General features: G+C 34.0%; 2 protein-coding genes across 2 annotated transcripts; one reads left to right on the top strand and one right to left on the bottom strand.

The window, feature by feature from the left end:
- On the bottom strand, nucleotides 1-1,637 carry LOC110416867 (transcription factor bHLH93-like). The gene is made up of 4 exons (XM_021428992.2): nucleotides 969-1,637; nucleotides 692-859; nucleotides 433-600; nucleotides 1-327 (listed from the first exon to the last, which is right to left on the bottom strand). The coding sequence occupies exons 1-4, from the start codon at nucleotides 1,539-1,541 to the stop codon at nucleotides 241-243; spliced, it is 996 nt and encodes a 331-aa protein (XP_021284667.1). The 5' UTR covers nucleotides 1,542-1,637; the 3' UTR covers nucleotides 1-240.
- An 11,694-nt stretch (nucleotides 1,638-13,331) lies between these two features.
- On the top strand, nucleotides 13,332-18,626 carry LOC110417254 (phosphoglycerate mutase-like protein 1). Its single transcript, XM_021429507.2, has 10 exons — nucleotides 13,332-13,615; nucleotides 13,724-13,785; nucleotides 13,880-13,987; nucleotides 14,238-14,317; nucleotides 14,954-15,116; nucleotides 16,353-16,427; nucleotides 16,570-16,658; nucleotides 16,845-16,964; nucleotides 17,477-17,521; nucleotides 17,642-18,626. Exons 1-10 carry the CDS (start codon nucleotides 13,480-13,482, stop codon nucleotides 17,754-17,756), a joined length of 993 nt encoding a protein of 330 aa, XP_021285182.1. The 5' UTR covers nucleotides 13,332-13,479; the 3' UTR covers nucleotides 17,757-18,626.
- The last annotated feature ends 267 nt before the right edge of the window (nucleotides 18,627-18,893 follow it).

An 18,893-nucleotide genomic window follows, 5' to 3' on the forward strand; every position in this document is an offset into this window, starting at 1 on the left:
ACTGAATGTTGGATGAAAAAAAAGAAAAGAAAAGAGCTAAACAAAGAATTTTGGATTGATAAACATATCCAATTGAAGCGGTTATTACAAAGCTCTGATGACTAGAATTTCACTTATTTAAGAAGGCAAAATTACTACAATCCCTCACTTTCAAATGCTCATTGAAATAACAGAGAATTTGGAAATCTCTCAAAAATTCACCAGAAGTTGCTTCTTTTTTGTAGTCCTCTTCTTTTGTTCCTACAAACATCTTCCTCCATAACCTGCATTTCTAAACAGTGCCTGCTTTATGTCTTCAGAGCTTAGTAATGTTCTCTGTTCCAAGTCCTGAAATAAAGACCAGAATGTATGTAAGATTGCAAGTTAAAAGTGACAGAGGCTTAACAAGAAGTGATTTAGAAACAAAAATGTTAACAAATTTTTTCTTTTTACCTCAGAACAAGACGCTTGCATCGCAAAATCATTGAAACAGCTGATAACACATTGTTGAATCTCAAGGCCTAATGCTTCCAAGGTTGTTACAGTTGACAACATCAGTCCTGGTTTTCCTGTGCAACAAATCTCGATCCTTGTATCCACATTTCTTCTTTCCACCTCAAACTGCAGGAAACAGGTATAGGAACTAAATTCAGGATTTGGGCATTTTAAATCAGACCTAAAAAATACTGAAGAATGGGGCAATATCCAATACCTTTGGTGTATTTCGCACTAAGATTTCATTTGGTTTTACATCCTTGAAAATGTGAGCCATGTTTAACTCATTTGAGCCTGCTTCAATTTCTTGCTGCAAACTTTTGATCCTCTCCAGGAGCTCTTTCATGTAATCTATAGTATCTCCAAGTATGGATGTCCTATCCATCTGTTAAAGAGCAATGGAAGGAAAACCAGATTAGCCCCCAATAACAACTTGCATTTTGCATAGGACTATGTACTAATTTGAAAACTTTACAACTCTCATTGCTAGTTACCTTGCTTATCTTAGGAACAATTGACCTTAACATCGAAAGCCGATCATTCAGCCGCTTTCTTCTCCTTCTCTCTGCCATTAGATTCTTCGATGGCTGCCCCGCCAACTTCTTAGCTCGGTTCTTGCGGTCTATACAGGTTCCCATGTTGAAAACTGGTTCTTCAGGTGATTGAATAGGCTCAGCCTTGCAAGCCGCTTGGACATCCAACTTGTGAAGTTTATCTGCAAGGAAGCCTGATTCCCCTTCCTCAACGATATTCAACGAGTAATCTTCTTGAACCGGAAATGGCGGGGTATCAAATGTGTTATTTGATGAATCTGTTACTTGTGCTGCAGAGAATTCATCGCCAAATGGACAGTGGACTTCATTGAAGTTGTAATTGAAGTCTTGCTCGAAAGGCACGGAGAATTCTTGGCAAAATGAATTTGGAAGAAAGCTGGCAGGGTTCTCATCAAAGCAATCAAAGTTCCAGCCACTAGAGAAAATCTCATTCATTTCTGTTGGAATTGTGTCCCAACTGTCTCTTCTCAGAGCTAATAATTCCTCTAGGAAACTTTGTTCATTAAACTCCATCTCTCTCTTGCTTTTCCCTTTCTTTCTCTTTTTCTCTAGGGAATGCTATTATTAGGAGATGCCTTGAGAAAACGAAAGTGCACCAAGTTGAAGAATTTATAGCTACACCGATAAAAAGGGCAGTATGGTTGAATATAAAATAATATACAATTTATATGATTAAAGTATATATTATGTTGTAATTGTTAGGCCTAAGAGGCCTAAGATTGAAATGGAATCTGCTTTTCCTCTCTCTCTTTCTATGAAGGGGTGATTTCATGTCTTTTTCACCGAAATCGCTCCTATCAAAAAAAACTTAATATTTAATTGGTAATTCCTCTGAAAACTTTGACCCACATTTCTGTCTGAACCGAAAGGATGGAGTTAACATCATAGGCCCTGTCAGGTTCTTTGTACGCTTAACCTCTGTGAATATTATTTGCACTTTGGCCATCCATGAACATATAAAACCAGCCCCCTCTCTCTCTCACACAGAAATATTTGCTGAGTTGGGTCCCATTTCCTTCTGCCTCTGGAATTTGGCTTAGCTCACAAATTCAAAATTAGTTGGTGGCCCTGTTTTGTTCTTTGCTAACCTTTTCTTATCACTAATTTTGGAATTATCCACCCCATTTTGTTTTTGATTATACATAAATAACCAAGCTATAACCGCTATACATCTACCATGTTTCTCATTTTAGGATAAAGGAATGGTGACATCTATCCCATTCTCAGTTCCTCACCTTCACCTGGCTTAATTAACAATGTACATGAACAGGAACCTGATTATTATACAACTGCAACTGAACTATTTCTTAAAGGAATTGTTTTGGCTGATGCATATGGCTTTAATCAGTGCAATGAATATGTAGAACAGTGGACTCCATAGTCTACAGACATTTTTTTATGTCTGGTGTTTACATTAGGCCGATCTGGTCTACCATTTTTGGCGTTACTTGAGTGGGCATTTCCGCTTTGTCTCCTTCTCTCATCCATTTACAATTCTGCTGTCATGTCCCTTCTTAATTTACCAAATCAACAGCTCCTAATTTCATTGTCAATAATGAACTTGTTAGACAAGGTCAGGGAAGTCAGTCTCGGGGTTTGACAACTTCCTTTAAACGTAACCATGTCTCTCTTGTCAATTGAAAATTATGACAAGGGATTAAAGTAAGATACCAGATTAGCACGAATGTGGCATCACTGATCAGAACCAGCCAAATGGAGATATATTGATATGCTTGACTCTTCGGTTAATTATATGATGCCAGAGAGTAATACTCTTATAGTCTTATTACATGTTTGTATTGGAATTGAAAGCAGAGGAAGAAGATTAATGCTTCAGATGGTAAGTAAACTATGAATGTAACATATTAAGCCTAAATTATGTATGTATTTTGCAAAACAGGAATAACTGTTGTGGTTTTTGAAACCTGAGGCTATGCGCAATTGCAATATTTTATTATGTTTAGACGTTTAGAGTATTTCATGGATAACTAATGGTAAAATATTAATACCGGCAGGAGGTATATATCTGCTAGAAAGAGACCTATTGACAATTCTGTATAGGAAAACATGAACAAATTATTCAAAATAGCTAAGCTAACAGCCCAATTTACAGCTAAGGAACAGATGAAGCGTTATGACAAGGATGATCACAAGGGCAGCTTATCATTTAATCGTACAGTTCTTGGTCTGTTTTCCATACATGAAACTTTTACAGGTGAAATGTGTGTTAACCCTTTGAAAGTTTCACTCAATTAAAATATGTTTTGAGTGAGTGAAATTCCAAGACTGAGAAATGCTTCACTCCCACTGATAATTAAGATAAACCCCACTAGATGGGGTAATTGTAATTATTTCTAATTATACAAATTGATTCTCACCAACAGCACAACATATCAACATCAAATGGTTAATTATTTTTTCTTTTTCCTGGTTACCGGCTACTACAAGGTTTATATTTATTATTATTTACCATTAATCAGAAACCCTAAAGTTGTCATTATTAACCTGTTTTCTTGAGGAAAAACATGGATAAAAGTTTGTCCTAAAAGACTTGATATATGGTGGCCAAAATAAAACGAATATACCCCCCCTTATGCCTGCATGAGATCGTGGGACAACCACCATATTGTTCCTTCCCCAATTACCAAAAAAGCATGGGTTAAGAGATTTAAACCAGTACATAATCAGGGTTATTATCGTCATATTATATAATTAAAAACCTATTAGAAATCTGAGCCACGTGCTATATTTACGCGTAGTTACCTAGTTAATCAGGCAAAGTAAAAGTTCTAGCACGTGGAGGATTAATGTTTATAGCCGAAGAATAAGCAATGATTGGAGTAAAGACTGTCACAGGCGGCGAGATAAGCAAATTAAGGGAAAAATGAAGATTAGAAAAAATAAATAAAATTTTCTTACTTTTTTATGCTATTACTTAGTTATTTATATACAGTTAAAAGCAGAAGATGGGCCCTCTGGCCATTTATTCTTTAGCAGCCGGAGTGCAGAATGATTAAACATGGGAGTGATGATGATGAACAGTCAATTAGAAGACGGAAAATGAAGGGTAAATTCTTCCATTAGCTAATTATGGAAAATGTTTTTTTTGCTTCAAAGGAATCAGTGATCATGCCAGAAAGAATTTTCAACAGATTAACACCGAAAAACACTCCATTAATGAATGAGTAGTGAGAGGGTTATTTCCCAACAAAAAAAAGAAAAAGTTGGATCCTTTGAGGTGAACAATGAACAGTAAACCTCTGATAATTGATAGTACCAATAATAATGCACGAAGGGAAGAGACTTGCTTATACTTCAGCAAGTCCAATTCTAAGCATGACACGTGTTGAATGTACGGAATCTCCCTAGGAAAAAACACCCAATATGTATCTACCACCCTATATACAGATCCATGATCCATTCCCCATTCCCCATTCCCCATCCCCATGCATGCTCTAAACCAAAACAGGTGGCGGATTTCGGAAAGAATATAATAATTTATTTCTCCTAAATAACAGAATAAAAACCCAATAATCCCTTTCCATTTTATTACAAAGGAAGTTACAATTTCAACAAGAGATTTTTTATATTCCATGTCGGCTAAACAAAACAAGTTATTGTGTCTGTTTTGTAAGATGTAAATGGTAACGCAATGTCAGAGAAAGCAGAGAGAAAAGATGTTTTTGTTTTAATCGACATGCATATTTATAATTTTTTTTTACTTTTATTTTTATCTTGGATGTCCTGTCTATCAAGGATCATCACGGATGAAACATTATGAAAAAGGACTATTCACTTTAGCCTTTCCTTTCACTTATATTGTTGAAAAATTTATTGTTCGTATTTTCACTTCACGTTCATTGCTTTGATTTTGTATAGGCGATATACAATGAAAGCCACAACCAAGGCTCTTTGTCTAGTTATTTCCTTGGCATCTTTCGTTCAAGACATGCATCGTTGTACTATTGAAGCAGCAATTCCTTACTAAGAAATTATTCCAAAGGATAAGTGATTAGTTAAAGACTTCGTTAATTATTGAAATTATGGCTTATTAACTTCTTAATTTGTTTATATGTGAGAGTGTGTCGTCTTTCGATGATTTAATAGGTAACTAATCAAGAAAATAACAATTTAATTTGGCCTTATTGAGAAGGAATTTTAAAAAATAAAACCATGCAAACACCATTTTTGTCTGTCACAAAAATAATATAATTGCAATAAACAAAGTCCAAAAAGAAATTAAGACTAAGTTTCCGTCTCAAACCTTATTGCTTTCCCACCGATCTATTCATACCAAAATTCGATACCCTAAATCCTAATAACTTGACCATACCTTCCCCCTCCCCCTGCCCCTGCCCCTGCCCTCTTCCCCATCCTCTCCCTCTCCTTGTGATTTTGAGTCTTTTCTTTGATATATCCTTTCTAAGAGCTGAGAATGATGATAAACAACATATTATGGTATAAAGAAAATAACAAGGGAAACATAGAGAGAAGGAGATGGTATCAGTATTAAATTGACCTTTGTTAAGATATATTTGAACCGGTGTTAAAAGTTTGGCTAGAGGAGTCAAACTGGATTTGTTTAATGGGAAAACATGGAAAGAATACATAGAACATTAGCTTTCGAACTATTATTCTGTACATTATTATCAGAATTAAAACTCTACAAGCAGTTGATTATGTTGAACGCATTATTATGCATTATCTCAATTAATGTAACTAATAATTCTTGATGCATATCTCGCAAACAATTTAATGTGGATTATATCAAGAATTAAAAATAAATAGCATCCATATTATAACAAACATAATAAAAGCTTAATTATAAAAGGGTTGGAACACTATTGATCTTCAGTAATTTTCTATAAGCAAGTCATCATATCAAATGTTTTATTACATATTTTGTCAATTAATTTCATTAATAATTTTTAATGTGTATCGCACAGAACAATTCAATATAAATATAATATTAAAATTAAAAATAAAGAATTTTGATATCACAACAAAAGCATGAAATTCTATTTGATCTTTCGTAGCTTATTTTTTTATTATTTTGACACCTTTTACCATGTTAAATAACTAATTATACGATATACCAATTGATATTAAATTTCTGAATTTCTGATACATCTATTTTGTGTCATCTGAACTAATATCATTAATAATTTCTAGATGCGTATCTTATTCCAACAACTTAGTAGATTACAATCCCTATCTAATATGGGTATAATTAACCCAAGAGATTAATTAGAAACTTGATGCTAGAAGGGACGAAAAAAATTCAAATATATTTATATTTGACAATGACACATCCACGAGAGCCACAATAGCAGAAAGAAGTGTTAAGGAAAATGGTGGAGAATGAGAAAACCGCGGGCAGTTTCCCCCTACCACCCCGACACTAGGCGGTTTCTCAACAGCAACAGCAGTTTTCTTTCCCTTTCCAAGTATTACTAATACAACTTGACAGCCCACAATATCTCATTAGGGTTTTGTTTGTAGCTCAACGAAACCACTCTTTTTTTGTTTGTTATTTATTTTTTTTCCTCTCTTCTCTTCTCTGTCTAAATTTGTCAGCTAGTGTTTTGTTTGCTAGTGACTTCAATGGCAGGGATCCAAAGAAATACAGGCTTTTGATCGTTGAAGAAACCAAGGGTTAGATCTTTCCTTTAATAGCCTTTTTTGAGTTAGGGCTTTGCTTGCTCGTGTGCTCTTGTGTACGGATAAACGTATGGGACTCTGAGTGAATTGCATTGCATGTGGAAGAAAGGGAGAGAGCATTTAAAAAAAAAAATTGTAATATAATGTATTATTATTATTATTACCTATTATATACAATTTCTTTTTTTTTATTCTATAATTTGGGTTTGCATAATTTTTGAAGAGAAAAAAGGGAAGGCATCATTAGGACACTCTAAAAGGGACGTTGCTTCACGAGTCTTTTCCTCGCAAGAAAACGAGGCCAACCCCACAAATCACAACCACACTTATCAAAAGACGTGTTGAGACCCAACTCTCTCTCTGCCATACAAATTTGGGTAAAAAGAAATTCATAAAACAAACAAAAATAATTTCAAAAATTACAATTTCCCTTTTGCCCTGGTAACCACCATTAACTAGTTGTTGCTTCTTAATTTGGTTGTTAAAGGTAGGGTTACAACAGAGCCAAAGCCGAGTAATTAAGAAGTGTAGGATTCATTCAAAAGAGGAAAGTCAAATTTAGGAGCTTAACTTGTTCTTTCAATATATGAGTCTGTGAATTTCTTGAAAGGATTTCTTATTCAAATATGAATCTAAAATTTCAATTTTTATTTTAAATAATACGTCATTGAATTACGTAAAAAATTAATTATCACTATTAATTAAAGGAAGCGTTGAAATTTAGCACAAAACTAATCAACTTCTAGCTAACCCTTTTGTTAGCCACGTCTAGCTAGAACGCTCATCTCCTTTTATCTGCCTCTCCTGCTAAGCTAACATGTGACAGTCCGACCAAAATGAAAGTCCGGTCCCATACCCTCATCGTGCAAGGAGCTGATTCGACTGTAGAGTTATTTTGTACCCAAAAAAGTGTAGGGCGATTAACCTATAGCTTAACCCATCAATTGATGAAAAACACACGAACAAAAGAAAAGAAAAAAAAAAGTCATACCATAAAAAGTTTCTTTAGGAGTAGTGCTGGGCCACTACTCTTGCATTTAATGTCAAAAAGGATATTTCTTCTAGTTGTCACCTTGTCCAGGCAAAATAAGTGTTGAATTGGTCTAAAACTATAACTTGATATGATGAATTTCTTCTACACTCCATGTTGAATGAATCTATACAATGATGAAATCCTTTTACTTTATAATCAGAGTCTGAGATTGTTACTTATTTTATGGTTTTCCCCCATTTTGGCATTTTCCTCAAGTATTGACAACCTTTACAATAGCTCCAGCTCTCTCTCGTACCCATCTTTTCAAACCGATTGGTTTCTGATCTCTTGCTTGTCATGTTGGGCAGCCAATAGGCCTGCAAACGTTTTCATGCTTTGTATTTTGCTTGAAGATTTCCAATATGTGGGGGCATATATAATTAAAATTGGATTAGATTCAACGAACGAAATGGAGTAGTTCATGTCGTTATATAGTGGGGGCATGATGTACCTACGTATATCAAAAAGAGACAAAATATAAATTTATACCTTGATAGATGAGAACATACATATATTTTTTTGGTTAAAAGACTACTAGGGTAGCATTGTTGTCAGCATAATATAATGCTACTTGTTAGAGAAAACAAAGAGAACTAGGTTGAAGTTGAATTCCCAAGAATTATATAGCAAAGTATTTTAATGATGGACGTAACAGATATATAGTATGTGCAAAGAATTAAAACTTGCTTTGGAGATTGGACGAAGATTATATGGTGTTTATGAAAACCCCACTTGAGAAGGCAAATTGTTAGTGTGAAAGACTGGTTAGAATTATGGAAACTCATGAAGATTTTAATAATTTCTTTCTTTGTTATCTTGATTTAACTTTGATTTTGTAGAAGATCAATACCGATAATTGTCACAATCACCTCATTCGTTGATTGGTTTAGATGCCATCTTTTCTTAAACCAGTTGGTTCAACAAATCATTTTTTTTTTGTAAATTAAAAATATTGAGATATAAATCTACAAGAAGTCGCAAAATGGAGATAATTTGAGGCTTGATATGAAGCTATGAAACATGGCATTCAAAATGTGACATATTATATATGCACACACAAATATTTCTGTAATCGTGTATGTATACACATATATATACGAAACAATTTTTATGATCATTAATGATTGTTTTTATCAGTAATTGTCATCTTTCATTAAGGGTATTAAGATAAAAAAAACTATCTTATTTTCCATTAACTAAGATTAATATAACCCTTGGTATCTTTTTTTTTTTAATTTTTTCTTACAGCTATATCTTATTTTCCATTAACAACCAATTATTGCCTTTACTAGCTACACTGCTTTAATTAGTTTAGGGAATGCAATTATGAAGCCAGAAAACAACAATGGAGGAATATTAAAATGGAGTTAAGAGAAACTGTTGGTTGAGTTAAGATCATTCTCTTACATTGACTATCTGCCTTTACATGTGTGGTGTGGTGTGGGTCCTTTTTGCCTTTACATGTGCATCGCATGATTCTCTGTATATCCAGCTTGCCAAGATCATTGACTCCTATGTTTTTCTTGTACCAATTAGGAATATACAAAACTGCTTAATTAATACCTAAATATGCATTTTTTTTAATATATAACTCACGAATCTTGGGAGCTTTGCATTATGATTTCAAATATAAGCTTCCCAAGCAACATAGAACGCTTTCAAATCTTTCCTACCGCTAATAAGACAAGAATTTGTACACTTTTTATTAAGAAATTAGTTGTAATCTTAGCAAATGAAATTAATATAGAAAGCCAAATTATGTGGACTGCTTAAGGATCAACGACCAGCTACAAAAATTATATGTTTATGATATGGGAATTCGTTCAATTGCAATAATATCCAACCATAATGCTTTCTTAAGGCAGTCCATGAACATTTAAACAAAAATTAATTGGTTCTATGTTTGGTAGTCGCACTACAATGAAATCTAACATTTTGTCTGTTCAAAGATTTGAGAATGCTACAAATGTACACTTTGTAATAACTTGATTATAAGCTTAGACACTCATATATTTTTGAGAGAGAAGAAAAATTTTAATATATATATGAATATAAAGGATTCCTTTTTATTTATTTTAGCATAAACTTTATGTTGTCGTACATGAAAATCTTGCTATACTAGTTCGTTATGTTCACCAACTTTATCAAAAGAAATCGGGGTGCAAGTCTAACGATTGCAAAATTATCGACTAGTTGCTTCATAAATTTGATTGCACAACTGGCTGGAATTCAACTTTCAAAAACTGACCTAGCTATACCTAATAAGAAACTGGCATTTGGGTTTTTCTCCAAGTGGTTCATTAATTCCCCTCCGTTGATTTTTGTTGTTTGTTTTTTCCTTTGATGAAAGCATCTTTTAGTGTTGATATACTGCTTTATAAGCTCCAGTCAAGTTAGGTAGGAGACCCTTTCATAAAAAAATATAGCTAGAAAATCAGCCATGATTGTATTTTGATTAAGAACCCTTTGCTTAAGATAGCAAAGCAAAGAGATAGAATTAAAAAAAATATGTAATTAATCCCCACTTGTTCATTCTGCTGACTGAATGAGTGGACTAAAAGGTGCCTACGCGTTTAACTGTATGCTGGGAACAACTTGAAAGCTTATAGTTTCATGGCGTGTTCGACTTCCATTGCCAGACTAATTAATCTTGTGTTGAAGATATGCTATTAGCTGTTTTGAAGTATGTAGAGACATTTACCCACATTAGTTGGAAGATATATAGAGTATGTGTATGAAATCAATTCTCTGCTTGACAAAGAACTTGTTGACTAGAAAGGATATAATTTAGCAGTAAAGGACAATAAGGGTGGCTATGGAGAGCTGATTTCGGAAAAGTTGATAAGCAATATTTCTACGTTTAAAGACTTAATTAATATTTTCATAAAAAAAAAACATCTAATCAATCTAGTTGGAAATTAACTAGCAAATCAAATCTTTGAAACTAAGTTATATTGTATCAAGTAAATTGTCTTTTTCCTTTTTCTCTATAATGATATTTATAGCAATTTGGGATTAAGATGAGATAGTCAATTAGGTTTAACACGCGTGTATGTTATTGTGGTTTAATATAATTTTGAAAAAATAGAATTATACAATTGACAAGATTAATGAGTTTTGGAGGAGTCAATGAATCCAACAAAAGAGTGTTTGATCAACATAAAAAAAAAGCAACAAAGAAAATTTATAACGTGATTAATTAATTTCCGTGCTTGATCCATGCATGTTAAAATTTAAAAATCAAGATCGGTTTAGCTTACCTTAATCATTTGATTATTTTGAATTACAAAAGAAAAAGAAGGTAACGTTCTCTTATGTCATAACATTTCGCAAGCTTTCGAACTTGAAAGCTTAGCATTCAAGGTTTTAAGATATTTTTCGAAGATTCCATTTCATTCATTCTTTCCTTAGTTGCTAGCTAACAAACAAAGGCATTCCTTGAAAAAAGAAAAGCTTATGTTTCCATAGGAAGAAGGAAAACTATAGCTAGTAAGTTTTTGGTGTTGACTAGATTTACATAACATTTCTTATCCCAAAAGGGATAAAAACAACCAAGCGTCTTTTCTTTTACGGCCATAAGATAAATAGAAGATGCACTGTTCACTGCCCTCATTGACAAGTAACTTAGAGACAAATCACGTAAAAATGTCTCACATTAACCCAACATGAGAATCGTACTCCCTTCCATTTCATGTGATCATGGTGAAGGAATGCTGGCAATATGCATGCATGACCAAGCACTTTCTCTTTGTTTTTATTTTGCTTCTTTAATGACAAGTAATTAATCATTTGTGCTGCTTTAAACGTCAATCGTTTGAGTTTTAGATTGTTTGTGTACACAATTTAATTTAAAATTCGAGTAAATTTGTTTCTAATTGTCCTCAATTCATGTTTAAATTTGCTTAATTCTATAAAATGCTTAAACGACCCTTAGATGAGTTGGCCCTCATCGCATGCTTTGCTGCGGCAGTAGCTGGCCACCAGCAAGTATCCCAGTCCAATTTTCAAGACTGTGAATGGCAGCGACTCGGCCTGGCTGGTGGTTTTGGTCTAGAAAGACCCATTAAACAACTTTGTCTAAGACTTTATTTTTCAGTATTGAGTTAATCAGGTCTCAACTCCTTCTAGGCCCTTTGTCTTGGATTTAGGCTGAACCCATGCACTGGGCTGCTTTGAGCTCTCACCTCAGTTAAAATTCCTATGGTATGGGCCCAATTTGCAATGTCCAATTATTTCTTCTCAAAGCTTAATGATTACAAAATTAAACTTGCTTTTTTCCCTTAACATCAAACTTAATTGCTTGAGTTTATTTTATTCGGTTACAAATCTACTGCGATGCTTGCAATTAATCATTCAATATTCTCTTCCCCTCTTTTTCATTCAATAATTGGAATAATATATGCTTGTCAAGAACCAAATCAAGCAAAGCATTATCCAATCCAAAACCCTGCCCTTTTTGCCATAGATCCCCAGTTTAACTAGACAATTTAATCAAGTAAAGCAAACAGCATCATCCCGTCTAAAGGATATGCTTGTAAAGAATAAAATCAAACCTTTTAAATAATTGATTGAAATAGGTAGAAAAACATTGTACACAAATTTAATGCTTTTGAAAATTCAGAGGCATACGCAAAGTGCAGACGAAATTGACAGCATGTTCGGTACGTGGAATAATTAAGCTATTCTTCTTCTATTTTTATGCATCATTTATTCTCATGAAATTAAAACATATGCTGTTTTCGTTTTTCTCAGCAGGAATATGTATTTAAAGTCTTACGAATAATTTGTGAAAAACATGAAACATGTAAAGCTTATTATAGTTTTATTTAAGTAGAACCGCCATTTTGAAAGTGTTCATGAGTCAAATACTTTAGTTTTAGTTTGACCAAAGCTAAGTTAAAAAGTTGGAATGAAATACTAGTAGCAATTCTTCAAGTTTGTCAGCCGGGACCACGTAACCAACCTCATAAATGTGTTAGGGCCATACCCACGATTCTTCAAATTGTTAACAATTTGAACATTTAATTTATTAATTAATATATAATTTTTTAAAATAAAATAAAAATATGAGCTTTCAAATATATATAGAGATCAAGTTTAGATGGATCAAAGGGGAGTCTAATTTGGGCTTCAGGTTAGAGAGTAATATTATTAAAGTAAATGGAAATGTTTTCGTGTTAGTACATTTATAGATAATTTAAGTACATATTTTGAATTAAACTTCTAATAAAAACAAGTAATTCATTTGCTAAAAATGATGAATCAGGTCAAAATGGAGAACCTGAACGAGCTACCTTGGTTGGTATTTGTCAAAGCTCAATTTATTTTTTTCTACTAATTCAAGAAAAAAAAAATATATATATATTACTATTTTGTAAGGAACAGGGACAGAGCAGACCAACTGTTAGAACAGCTGTTCCAAAGTACAAAAAATGCACACTAAAAAAATCGAAAAATGTTTCATGTCTTTGTCATGAAGCCCAAATTGAGAGAAGAAGTAGACGCAAAGTGAAGGAGAATATGCCAAGTGGTTCAAAATCTCTGGTCCAAAACGACTGCATATGTAAGAAGTTTCTTCTATCTTTTATTTTTCTCTGCAGCAGTTATTGAGGTTTCGGTTAAGGTCGGCCTCACCATGCGCGTAAGATACTTTAACTCACACGGAAACCGGGCCTCCACGATTTTCCTGGGACGTAATCAAGCAAAGAGAGAGAGGAGGCAAAGAGCAACTTACCTTATAAAGAAACAATTTTGAACATGACCATTGCCAGTTGTAACATTCAATTACCATCATCTTCTTGTTATTCCTCCTGCTGCTGTATTTCCCCCACCACCTTTCCAAAGCCAAAACCAAAACAACTTTCTTTCAACCGTACCACTGCTTCTCTCTCGGGTACCTTGTTCTCTACCCCTCCTCATTCTCTGTTTTCTTGATGAAAGATTGGGATATTGTTGCATTGAATATATAAAAGTTGTTGTCTTTTGTTTTGGCTGAGTGCAGATATGGATGCAACAACCAACCCAGGACTATACCCTTTGCACCGTTGTAAAACACTGCATCTGGTTTGTGATCTTGCTGTAAATCTTTTTCGCTTGATTCGTTTGGAATTAAAATGATAAACTCATTTTGGTTTCATATTGGAATTATTTTATGCAGGTGAGGCACGCTCAGGGGATTCATAATGTAGCAGGGGAAAAAGATCATGCCGCTTACTTATCTGAAGAGCTTTTCGATGCCCATCTCACGCCGCTTGGCTGGCAGCAGGTATGTAATCGAAAATCATTGGTTTTTCAAGAAAAGGTGAAAAAGTTAGCAATTGGGTTTATCTGGAATTTATTAGAGAATCTGAATTCCTGTTTCTTTGTGTGCTTTTTCTATCTTTCGACGTTCAGAATGTGCATCAAAGATAGTTTTAGAGTTTAACCAATCTGCTTTGGAATGATGCGTTTTTATTTTGCCGTCAGTGGAAAGAATAATGCTTTATTGTAATTGTGTTTGTACCATATTTTAACAGGTGGATAATCTGCGCAAGCATGTTCGGGAAACTGGACTTTCCAAGAAGATTGATTTGGTCATTGTATCCCCTTTACTCAGGTATAACTTTAAGAGTAGTTAGTTTCTTTATCAAGATTTTGTGTAGTTGACACTTTTCGTTGCCCTTCTTTCTCTTTTAGTATTATTTTTAGAAAAAGAGTACTTCTTGGCATCATTTTGGTAAGTTAGCACTTAGCATATGGTATTGTTTATCCTTCCTTTGTCGTTTTTATGCTTATGTTAATCAGTGAACCCATTTCTTCCTGGCTGTAGTGGTTCTTTTGTGGAATTATTTTCTATTTCCCTTTATTTTTGGTGTCTGTTACCAAGAGTGATACTATTATATTTTAGGATAGCAACAGAAAATTTTAAAGCTTATGCCTACTTGCCCAGGCTTATGCGCACACGTTTTTAGCATAAGAGTAAAGGTATGCTTCATAAAACAAGTTTAGTGAAAAATGAACAATCTTCTTTTGTAACTTTGAAGACCAGAAAAGAAGAGGAAAATTGAAAACAACTAATTAAATCTATGTGGGGATTTTACTTATTGTTTATTGCTGTGAATGTGCATTGCCTGGAAAAATTCATGCTGCTTTTTATGAATGAATACCTGTTTTTTCAATTCTATTTTTTACTTAGAAGTTCTCATGCTCTAGTTGTTTGGAAATAATGGATTTTGGAAATTCTGACGTATAGGACAATGCAAACTGCAGTGGGAGCCTTTGGTGGTGAAGGGTATAAGGATGGGATAGACATACCTCCGCTGATGGTGGAAAATGCAGGGGAAAGTCACCATCCTGCAATTTCAAGTCTGAATTGCCCTCCCTTTGTGGCAGTTGAGCTTTGCCGGGAACATTTGGTATGTCCTTGAACTTCTTATAAAAACTAAATCCCTGTATGGACCTTTTGGACTTGCTTTTATACATAGAGAAAACAGAGAAAATAAATTCCGTTTGAGGTAGACACTATATGAAAGAATTTATGCACCATTTCATGTGTTTCTGCCTACAGTTTAGTATGTTGTTGGATCAATTATTTGTCTGGTGTACAATGAATATGGATAGTCAATTTCATGCATGCATAGCATAGGAATGAACTTTGTTTTCTCCACTGATATTAAATGAATGGAATAATTTTACTTCAACTCTCTGTCAAGTATTCTAGTTGAACAGATCCCAATTGGGTGCCATAGTGGATATGCAAAGTCATTATTTTAGTTTCTTACAAGTAGATTGCTCCCTTTTCCTCTGATAAAAAATTTTGAAACCCTAGAATTTTTAGTTTTTTTCAATATTTAACATTGATATTCAATATCCAGCAATACTTATAATACCTGATCAAACTCCAAAACTTTGCTTGTGGAATAACTGATATATCTTAACTATGTATTTATTTATTTTTACTTGGTGCAATTTAAATTTCCCTATTTTCTTCTTTTGAGTGAGGATTTCTAATGCGGCAATGTTTAACTTCTTTACGTCTGTATAAATCTATTGTTAACTATGTCCTATCGGTGATCTAGCTCCCAAAATGTATAACTTGTTGCAAAATATCTGTGGTCGATATCCATGAAATATGCCTGGACACGTAATATGCATTTGAAGGTGCTTCTACTAGTCACAGACTCAGCATAGATGTCAAGATTGGAAGATATTCTTGTTTTATTTCTAATTCTCATCAAGGTTGTGATAAATAATAATAATAATGGTTTAGGCATGTCATTATAAATGCTGGACGTTGGTTGGTTTTGACACCTAAGGTGCAATCCCCATCATATGTGTTGGAGACTTGTAACATAACCCCAGCTTTTTTCGGTTTGCTGGTAAATGTAGGTCATCTGTATTGCTTTCATAGCACATGACACCTTGACTGCAGAAATTCTGAATTTAAAGAAGAATTGATATTGCAGATCCTAGTATAGTTAATGTGAGAAACAACCATAAGTTTGAAATGTGCGTACTTAGAGTTAGGTCATATGGCAGAATTTGCAGCTAATATCAATTGCCTAGAGTTTCTCTTATTTTTGTTGGACTTTTGATGTTATGCCTTACTCCTCTCATTTTAATCTTTTTCCCCTCTAAATACTGAACCGCAGGGAGTCCATCCATGTGATAGAAGAAAAAGCATCAGCGAATATCGGCCTCTCTTTCCTGCAATTGATTTTTCCCTGGCAAGTAGATTGTCTTAATTAGTGTAGCTTTTGTGATCAAGCAGTTATGATTTTCATTTGTTTTACCGACATCAGCAATTGTTATAATTTCGAATTCAACATTGGTTGATTGGAAGAATTCTTGTTTCATTTTTTCCTTTAGATAGAAAGCGATGAGGATATTTTGTGGGAAGCTAAAGCTAGAGAAAAGAATGAAGAAGTTGCAGTTAGAGGAATGAAATTCTTGAACTGGTGAGTGGCCTATTTGTTTCTGCTTAACAAAAATTTCCCTTTCTCCTCATCAACATATGAAAGCAATGAAAGTGTTCAAGCCTGGAAATTGCTAGATCTTACATTGAACTAAAATTGCATTATCCCATAGCTAGCTCATTTACTCCTCACCATTTTTTTCCTTTATCCATTTATCATTTGCTGCAGGTTGTGGACGCGAAAAGAGAGGGAAATTGCAGTTGTTACCCACAGTGGATTCTTGTACCATACCTTAAGTGCTTTTGGGAGTGATTGTCATCCAGCTGTGAAGAATGAAATATGCAAACAGTGAGTTCTGCAAAATGTCCAATGTTAATTAACCATTATGAAGAAGGGTTACAATATAGGCAATATATATTAGTATAGATGCCCGCTTTTTCTATTTTTTTCAATTTGATATTTTTATTTACATTTAGTATATCTTTACATGACAAGAACAGAGGAAAACTGTTTCTTGATAGATCTACTTAGCTTTGAAAGTTGAAATTACTGATAAATCGAAATCTTGTATTTGAGGTCCATGCATTTTCTCTATTTTTGCTCTGTCTACTTGTCCTCTGCTTAATGGAGTGCAATTCTATGTCTGACTGAAAGACATGAAGTTTAAATTTATTTTCCCTCACATGCAGGAAATCTTAAATAGTGAAATGTATTTTTTTTGGGGGAAAAATTTTAGATTATAACAGGTTTGAATCAGAGTTTGCTGAGGGATTTCCCTTAGATAACCCACCAATTGCATACTTATTCAAAACCTTGGATTGTTGCAGACTAATAAGAAGATTTTGTTATGTCTTTTGCAGCTTTGCGAATTGTGAGCTTCGCTCTGTAGTTATTGTTGATAAAAGGTAAGCAAGATATTTTAAAAGCTTGGTGGTAGAATTCATTTTATTGCTCATGTGCAATTGTTGAAACCTGTTCTTTTCATCTCTTTTTTCCCTTTTTTTGTGCTTTACTTTTTGTTGCAGTATGATGGGATCAGATCCCGCAACAACTAACTATCCTGGAAAAATCCCTAGTGGACTTGATCTTCCAAGTGATGTTGCTGATGAGAAGCATGCAGAGGAAGGAGTGGCCACGTAGTTATCAGTCTGGAGAGATGACCAATCAGGAATATGAGTTTGACATCCATATATGATTCTTTCCAAGTTTTCTGAGATAATTGTTTCGTTACAAAAACGTTAGGTTCTTGAAAATTTTGGAAGCTCTCAAGCTATGTTAGGCAATTATTCAAGTATATGTCACATCAAAATGCTTTAAACACTCACAAGTATCAATTCTTTATAATAGAAAACTTGAGCCCCTGCATTCTATTATTGTCTTTGGGAGAGTGTGTTTAACGTTGCATCGTTGTACAAGTATGTCTGTACTCTGTAATATGGCTGGCAGTATCATCAATTTTCCTTTGACCTGTGTGGGTTTGATCAAGTGGCTTCCAGCTCTTACGGCGGGGTTAAAATTAATACAGACTTTGACTCCAATTTTTAATTGACTTCTGTATTGGGGTTCTGAAAGGCATTGATGTGTGGCTGATCCATGATCTAGAATGATTGAGTTCCCGCAATCAAGGATTAAACTCACATGACTCTTATAGGGCTCAGTATACCTGCTGCATAAGAATTCCATCAAAATGAATGGGAATGAAAGCTGGAAAGCTGGAGGCTAATCATACTGAAGTTCATGCAAACTGATAAGGCTCCTGATTGCACGTCTCTAGAGGGCTGTTCAGATAATGATGGTGAGAAAACACTTCCTTGTGCCTGGCCTGATAAATGAAATGTCAGGAGGTTCTCATGTTTCATGCATGTCCTATCAAGGACATCGTGTGTCAATTTTGAAAGCTCCTCACCTGTCTTGTTTGTGCATTTTTCTTGGCTCTGAAAGAAGAAAAACAGGATGAGATCACGTTGGAACTCAATCCCATTTTTACCTTCTAGATTACCGTTAAACTTTTTCTTTTTAAATACAAGCAGCAGTCGATTTTTTTCTAAAGTCTGATCGGCCCAACTACTTGAGCTGTTGGCTATTGACCTTAAAGTCACAAGTCCAACCAAGCAGGAGCGGAGGGTAGCTAGTTAACCAAAAAATTTTAAAATATTTTATTTATTATATATATTTTAATTAAGACATATCTAAAACTTAGTAGTAGTCTACCAACAGGAACAACCAAAATTCAGAGTAATTTACTTTTAAAGTTCTCTTATTTACAAAAAATCTTAA

Source organism: Theobroma umbraticum, unplaced genomic scaffold (genome assembly GCF_002168275.2).
Source record: "Theobroma umbraticum cultivar Fairchild unplaced genomic scaffold, ASM216827v3 scaffold_51.0, whole genome shotgun sequence".
NCBI lineage: Eukaryota > Viridiplantae > Streptophyta > Magnoliopsida > Malvales > Malvaceae > Theobroma > Theobroma umbraticum.

Bases quoted from the DNA above. Each gene is read 5' to 3' on its own strand.
- LOC110416867 (XM_021428992.2), bottom strand. From the start codon at position 1,541: ATGGAGTTTAATGAACAAAGTTTCCTAGAGGAATTATTAGCTCTGAGA. The intron at 601-691 runs GTATTGGATATT...TGTTTCCTGCAG, and splicing joins TAGTGCGAAATACACCAAAG to TTTGAGGTGGAAAGAAGAAA. The intron at 328-432 runs GTAAAAAGAAAA...TCTTTATTTCAG, and splicing joins TGCAAGCGTCTTGTTCTGAG to GACTTGGAACAGAGAACATT.
- LOC110417254 (XM_021429507.2), top strand. From the start codon at position 13,480: ATGACCATTGCCAGTTGTAACATTCAATTACCATCATCTTCTTGTTAT. The intron at 16,428-16,569 runs GCAAGTAGATTG...TTTTTCCTTTAG, and splicing joins CTGCAATTGATTTTTCCCTG to ATAGAAAGCGATGAGGATAT. The intron at 17,522-17,641 runs GTAAGCAAGATA...TTTTTGTTGCAG, and splicing joins GTAGTTATTGTTGATAAAAG to TATGATGGGATCAGATCCCG.